At 43.4% G+C, this 7,338-nt stretch overlaps 1 protein-coding gene across 1 annotated transcript in view; it reads left to right on the top strand.

Annotated features, from left to right (window-relative positions):
- The first annotated feature begins 245 nt into the window (after window positions 1–245).
- The window catches only part of BDP1 (BDP1 general transcription factor IIIB subunit), a 49,144-nt gene continuing 42,051 nt past the window's right edge, over window positions 246–7,338 (top strand). Inside the window, exons 1-4 of the mRNA XM_074166173.1 lie at window positions 246–421; window positions 4,425–4,977; window positions 5,600–5,703; window positions 7,194–7,253. Coding sequence (XP_074022274.1) covers window positions 246–421; window positions 4,425–4,977; window positions 5,600–5,703; window positions 7,194–7,253 — 893 coding nt within the window. The remainder of the gene's footprint in view (window positions 422–4,424; window positions 4,978–5,599; window positions 5,704–7,193; window positions 7,254–7,338) is intronic.

The following is a 7,338-nucleotide window of genomic DNA, read 5'->3' as shown; positions in this document are numbered from 1 at the left end:
AAGCGCTTTGCTGCCTTCGTCCGGCTTCGCGTGCTGACGTCACGCGCGCTCTTCCGTCAGAGGACGCCTTATTTTCAACGCGCCCTCCCGCCCCGCCTCTTCCTGCCGGCGCGCGCTGATGACGTTGCGGGGAGGAGGGTGCTGCCGGGTGTCATGCCGTGAGGCGGCCGCGCTCGCGGCGTTACCGGGCCGCGCGCGCCGCTGACGCCGTGCCTCTGCCCCAGCGCCAGCGAGCTGCCGGCGCCATGTTCCGCCGGGCCCGCCTCAACGTGCGGCCCAACGTGCGGCCCGCCGGCAGGGGCGGCGGCGGCGGCGGCGCGGCGGACCCGGAGACTCAGGGCTCGGGCTCCCCGGTGGCTGCCGGAGCAGAGGCGGCGGCGGCAGGGGGAGCGGCGGCGGCCGAGCCCCCGCGGGCCGAGAGGTGAGTCCCACTGGGGCCCCGTGGGGAGGAGACGGGGTGGGCCGTGCCGCGGGGCTCCCCCAGCGGGGTCTTGCCACTGGCACCGCCCGGTCGTGGATCTCCAGGAGTGTGAGGGGGTGGGGACCCGTCCTCGCCGCTCTTGGGAAGCCCCTGGGGATGTAGTGGTGGCAGGCTCCCCGGTAACGCTTGTTATCATGGTCTATCACCTCCTGGTTGTCTCTGCTGTGGTTTGGAGTTATCTCGTCTTGAAGACCTCCTGAAACTGAGGTGCTGGGCTGCCCCCCGGTCGGTGCCTGCCGGCTGCTCTGTCTGTGGCCATCGGACAGTGACGTGTTTGACGCATTTGCAGCCTAAGCAAAAACTGCATTTCTTTACTGCGGTTGCTCTGCAGGTGCTTGAAATAATATTTAAGTGGAGACTGCAAAGGAGGGGCCTAGTGTGGACCGATACTCAGTTTTTTTGGCACTGCAGCAGCAGAGAGCTCCAGTTTGCTGTGCACAGCAAGAATTCTTAGGACTCTGTAACTGAAGGACTTTGATTTTGCATTCTTATATCACTTCCTGTTTCATATTCACTTTTTCATGCATTAGCAAGGGAGAACTTCCTGGTTTTTTCCTTTTTGATGGTTTAATTTTTTAAGTGCTTTCTATTGCAGTGGAAATGCATGATAAGGCTGGTCCTAGGACCAGTCCTTCAGGACTTCCCTGTTGTAGGTTAACCCCAGACAGCTGCAGAGCCCCACGCTTGCTGCTTGCTTGCTCTGCCCTGGTTGGATGGGCAGAGAATCAGAAGGGCAAAAGTGCAAAAACTCATGCTTTGAGATAAAGACAGTTCAATAGGTAAAGCAAAAGCCATATACATAAGCAAACCAAAATCATGAATTCATTCACAACTTCACATCAGCAGGCAGGTGTTCAGCCATCTCCAGGAAGGCAGGGCTTCATGCATGTAGTGGTTACTTGGGGAGACAAACGCCATCACTCTGAACATCCTCTTTTCTTTCTTCTTCACCCAGCTTTTATTACTGACCATGATACCAGGTGGTATGAAATATGCCTTTGGTCAATTGGGGTCAGCTGTCCCATCTGTGTCCCCTCCCAACTTCTTGGGGCCCCCAGCCCACTCACTGACAGGGCAGAGCAAGAAAAGGCTTTGATGCTGAGTAAGTGCTGCTCAGCAATAGCTGAAACATGGGCGTGCCATCAAGACTGTTCGGTCTGAAACATAGCACCATATGAGCTATTGTGAAGAAAATTAACTCTGTCCCTGCCAAAAGCAGTACAGACGAGTTCTTCAGGATGCTTCCTTAGTCTGATAATTGCTCTTCAGAACATCCTTCTCAGTTCTTTTAACTAGTTTGGGTTGCATCTTGCATGAGTACCTCTGTTCTTTCAGTTGAGACTTGTCTGTTATGACATAATATAAGGTGACTAGAAATTCAGGTATCAGGCTAGCTGGCGTGGCACGTCTTTAGTAAACCTATGCTGCTTTTTATTCAACTTGTATCTTATATCTTTTATACTTACACTTGTTTTGCGTTGTGCTGTAAGGATGTTTTGCTTTCAAATTTTATTTATGAAATTTATGTGCTACAGAGATCAGGTTACTGGATCTTTTGTTATCCAATACTTCTTTTCTTAAATGGTGATATGGTTGCTATTTTTCAATTATGTGGAACCGTTGCTGACTCAGCAGATTTATTAAAGATTTTTGTGTATGTAATTTAATGGATTCTTTGGTCTAATCTAACTGTAAATTTCAAAATTAGACATAAATGCCATTCTGAAAGGGAGACTATTCTGTGTCTTGAAAAATAGACCCTTGCCATATAAGTAACAGGCTCATAAAATACTTTCCTCAATAAATGCAGGAAATATCCAAGTGTACAAATCCACAAAACCACATCCTGCTGTTTTAAAGAAAAAGTAGAGTAGTGGTAAGAAATTTAAGACTGTTTCTGATGGAAGTTGTTCACATTGAATGTAATGTACAAACCTCTTCAGTTTGCCAGTGCAATGAAATGTGTGGGATGTGGCTAGGAAGGAGCTTCTTTGGAGAAGTGCAGGTTTGAAAAATGATACACTTACAAGAAGAGACACATGGATCACTGCAGTTCTGTGGTGGGTTCCACAGCTCAGCTGGAGAGAGAAGGTGGTATCCAACATAAAAATTCTGGGAGACTTTCAGGGGGCTTTTAGTCCTGGGAACAAGTAGAAAAGGCACAGGTGGGAGCTGCTCCCTTCTTGCTCCCATTTGGTCAGCCTAAATTCCACTGAATAGCTGTTCTTAAAGTTTTTGGTTGCTTTTGAAGGTGTATAGGCACCAAACAGGAGAGAGCAGGGCAAGGGATTTATTGCAGTGTAGGCAGTATTAGCTGCTTGGAGAGCTGTCTCTCTAGATGATGCACTTTAAAGATTGGCCACCTTGTCTCTAGAGATTCAGGAAGAGTGGGTTTGAGGGACATCAAACAATTTCATTTCCTGAGCGCAGTAATTGGTGACATAAAGCACAATGTCTTTGTTTTGTGGTCTGGAGGAGAAGTAAAGGCAAATGTGAGATTATCTTGCACATTTACCCTTCCAACCTATAGGCATTCCTTCATAGCTGCGCAAACCTGTGTCTCTGTAGTGTCAGTTGCTTTCCTTTGTTTTGTTTTCTAAATACGGAATAGGTTTTGTTGATTATCAGGGAAGTGAAAATTCTCTGAGCATAAGATGTGTTTTTTCTTAAATACAACTGCTAAATTGTATTGAACTATTCAGAAATCTGGTCTGGCGCTGATTAAAAACTCCACAAAACACAGGTGGTATGGACAAAGTGAATGAATTACTTTCCACTGTCTCTTGCTATACAAAAAACAGGGCATGTTGAATGGAACTTGCATGAATCTCATTCAAAACACACAGACAAGCATTACATAGTAAGGCTGCTGAACTCCTTACTGGGATGTTCTGTGTAGTAAAAATGTATATGAACTCACAGTGTGGGACAAATTAATTCAGAAAAGTCTGTGAGGCTGTTAAATACAAAAAGATCATCTGTAGCATTTGCCTGAGTCACAGAGAGTAGCTGGAGAGGGTCTGGAAAAGTTTTACTATATGTTTATGCTTTTCTTATGTTCTTTCAGCGACATTTGCTTCTGACTGTTTTTGAAGATGGCTAAGTGAACCATGGGTGCGGTTGTCCTTACGCACAGAAGCAATGCATGGTTCCAGTGTAAAATTGAAAAACCTCTTTATGACTCAGTTTTAATTCTGCTGCAGTCTTAGTGTGAGCAACAGCCAAGGAGCTAAACACTGGAGGAGTCTGCAGATTTAGTAAGATCATAATGGTTGGCAATTTTGCCTGCACTTTGAAAATTTTTTTCTGTGTAAGGGATGGAAAAAATACTTAAATAGAAAGCTTTCCAGGGAAGCTAAAAGTTGTTGCCTCTAAAAGGCTACTTCTGGTGTGGTAAGTGTGAGCATTAGAATAACAGCAGCCCATTTCACTCCTGAGGTTTTTTTGGAATTCACAGTCCACATGTCTACTTGCAAACATATAAAAGGAATGTTCAGATTGATTGTAGTAAAAATCATCGAACTGCTTGTTGCATATGGCTTTATTAAAATGCTTTTAATATGTCACCTGTGTTATGTGGGTTATTTTTTAAAAAGCTTTCTTGTGTTTTCATGTTTGGTATCTCAACTGAAAGTAGAGAGTGTTCCAAAATACCAAGGGGGTGGGGAAGGAATGTGTGAGGTAGCATTATTGGTCAACTAGCTCATAGCAGTCAAATTAATCAATAGTAATTAATACTAGAAAATAATACACCAGTTCTTATAGCTGATCAGTTTATGAAGAAATAACAGATACAGGTTGACTCTAGTGTGGCTGTCTGTATAGAACTTTATTTTTCTATAGTGCTACATTTATACTAATTGGTGCATAAATGTATGTTGAAAATAAGTGTCACAAATCTGTCATTTTAAAATATTTCAGAATACTCTTTTAAATTTTCCAGCGATGACAAGGCTGATAGCTCAAATGATGCTGGAGAAGCTAGTAAACCTGCGGAGATGCCTACGCAGAGAAGAAAACGTATCTCCACCATGCCCAATCTTGTCAAGCCCAGAGCCGGACCTTCATCTTCTCAGCGTTCTGTATCAAAACCGCAAAGGCGAGCATCACAGGTTCCTGATGGCAGTGCTTCACTTCAGAAGGATTCCTCTCCATCAGAAAAGACTAGCGTTGAAAGCTCTTTAAAGTCTCCCATGCTGCCCGAAAAGAAAACGCCTGTGCCACAAGTGCCACAGTTTTCCCCACTGAAAAAATCAGTGAACAAAGAGCAAACTGTAGGTGTAGTTGCTCAAAAAAATGATGATACCTTGCAGAAGAGTGTACCCTCCCCACTCAAGGAGAGACCAACACAGGGAAGATCAGGAACACAGGAGGAAAAGCTGCCTATGAAACCTGCTCCCATGAAACAGAAACGAACCTGTTCTGACCGTGAAAGGATCCTCAAAGCTCGGAAATTAAGAGAAATGCTTAAAGAAGAGCTGAAGAAAGAGCGGATGGTAGGCCTGTGTTGAGCTGTGCAGATCTGTGAAAGGCAAAGATGTGGCATTCACCTAACATACCTTATCTTTTTACAGTTGTGTTTTCTGATGATCATCAGCCACTAATATTCTGTTATGGGTTTAGCCTGTTTATAAGCCGTAGTAGCTCTGTTCCCGCATAATACAGATTTCCTGAGAAAATACCTTCATTTGTTTAGACCCACAAGCCTTTTTGACATGAGACCTGCTATTATTTTGTAGTCAACATTCCAATTTTAAGAGTTTCACATTTCATAATACAATGGGAAAGTATGCTTTAAGAAGCTTGGGATTTGTGGTTTCTCATATCTTGTCAACTTGATTGTTGACTGAGTTTTGTGATTTTGAATAACTTTTCACTTTTACTTGTGTCAAGTATTGAATTTCTCTGAGAGGGTAAGTCACGTAAGGGTCTATGTTGTCCTCTCTGACAAACGGATGCTTTTAAGGTAAACTTACTTCAGTTGTTGGGGGCAGAGGTCGGAAACAACGAAACTCCCCAAATGGGGTACTTCATAAAAGAAGCAAAATATTAATTTGTGAAATATAAGGTACTTTCAGGGTGAATTTAAGTGGTTTATTTCTTTTTATATGGAAACAGTTGAAACACAGGCCTCCAATAATTGAAGGACGTTCTCCACCAGATCGTTCTAAAATGACCATGAGAGACTTGATATACTATCTACCAGAAAACAATCCTATGAAGTAAGTATGACTCTTTTTCTCTCTCCTTAGGTTAAAGTATTTTTCTTTTTCTACCATTTTATAATTATGAAAATGAGAATGCTTAAATCTGGAGTATTAGCACATATGCAGTATTGTTGCAACGGTAACAAAAGCCTCTAGACATTTTCATATATGCTCAGTTTTTATACAGAAATGAGAATGGAGATTAGTGTACTTGTTAAAATATAGAAACATGACCACATCCCCTGTATTGATTTATCTCTGTACTAATGCAGAATAACAGAAAGTCTTTCTCTTTCTTTTTTTTTTTTTTTCCCAACTTGCTCCTGTTAAATTTTTAATTATGACTGCCTGCCAAATCTGATGGACTACAAGAAGCTAAGCATTTCCCTTTCCTGGGTACTGAAGTGCAAATCGCATTGCAAGACCCAGGAGGTCTCTACTGCAGCTGGATGGATGTAGTTGATACTATTCCCTTCACAGGTTTCACCAGCAGCAAGGCTGAGTGAGCATCTGTGTGAGCTGATGCAGGCAGGACACAGGAACAACCACAAAACCATGGATTAAGGGCAAAGAACAAATTTAATCTCAATACCTCATGGATCGGGGAACCTCTGAAACAGCACCTGGGCAGAGGCAGGCAAGCAGGGGACACAGGCACTGTGCAGCGAGAGTCCTTGTTAGCAAGGGAGTGAGAGAGCGAGAGAGCTCACACTTGCTGTTTGGGCCTGTATTTCAAGGATTCCAGCAGGCAGAGTTTTCCGCTGTGCTTTGATCTCTTCAACAGCAGGGCAGGAATCTCAGGCGTGTTCGATAAGGTGCCCCTGAATCCATCCCAGGCCTGTGTTATCTAAGTGCAGATGTTCTACTTGTTGAGCATACAAAACTAAGCAACAATTAGTGTAATATGTGTTTTCCAGCACCCCACATGCGAGTCACTTGAGCGTATTTACAGTCCTCCTCGCCAGTCTTCCATTACTTTCCCACAGCATCCCAGAGATGCACATACAGGGGGAACACTAATGCAGCTGGCTGCACAGACAGAGCGGGGCCTTTTTTCTGCAACTACCAAAACCAGTCACATAAGCACAGCTATCTGAGTTCTGTTTTTCCTCTCAGTAGCAGATGAGTTTTCTGTTGCTGTCTGTTCTCACCTTCTTGTTAATGTTTGTGTGCTTCTGTGTTTCATTTATCGCTTCCCCTGTGGGTTTTTTTGGCACTGAATAGTCCTTAAGCAGGTAACAAACCAGATGCTCTCACGTTCACTGTACACTGACAATGGATTACTGCTTGAAATATCTCTCTTCGTCCTTACTTATTAAAAAAAAAAAAGGCAAAATTCAATAAGGAGTGCTAGTTGTTCAGTTAGACTCAAGTCTAGATGTGGTACAAAGAACTGAAAAAAAAACTTTGTGTTTTTTTTTGTCTTAGCTAAAAGCGGGTTTTATGGAATGAAGAACAAATTTATCTGTACAAACATTCATCTCTAGCTTTATATGAAATTCTAGGTCTTCACTGGCAGAAGAAAAGAGAACAGAAAAAAATTCTGCACTGGGTCAAATGAAAGAGTAAGTGTTTGTGAGGGGAGTACTTATAATCAAAGAGCTTTCTGATGTTGGCAGAAACCACGTTTGTGTGGTAGTACTAACAGTG

The sequence above is a fragment of the Numenius arquata genome, chromosome Z (genome assembly GCF_964106895.1).
Source record: "Numenius arquata chromosome Z, bNumArq3.hap1.1, whole genome shotgun sequence".
Classification (NCBI taxonomy): domain Eukaryota; kingdom Metazoa; phylum Chordata; class Aves; order Charadriiformes; family Scolopacidae; genus Numenius; species Numenius arquata.
This window is presented reverse-complemented; position numbering and strand designations above follow the sequence as displayed.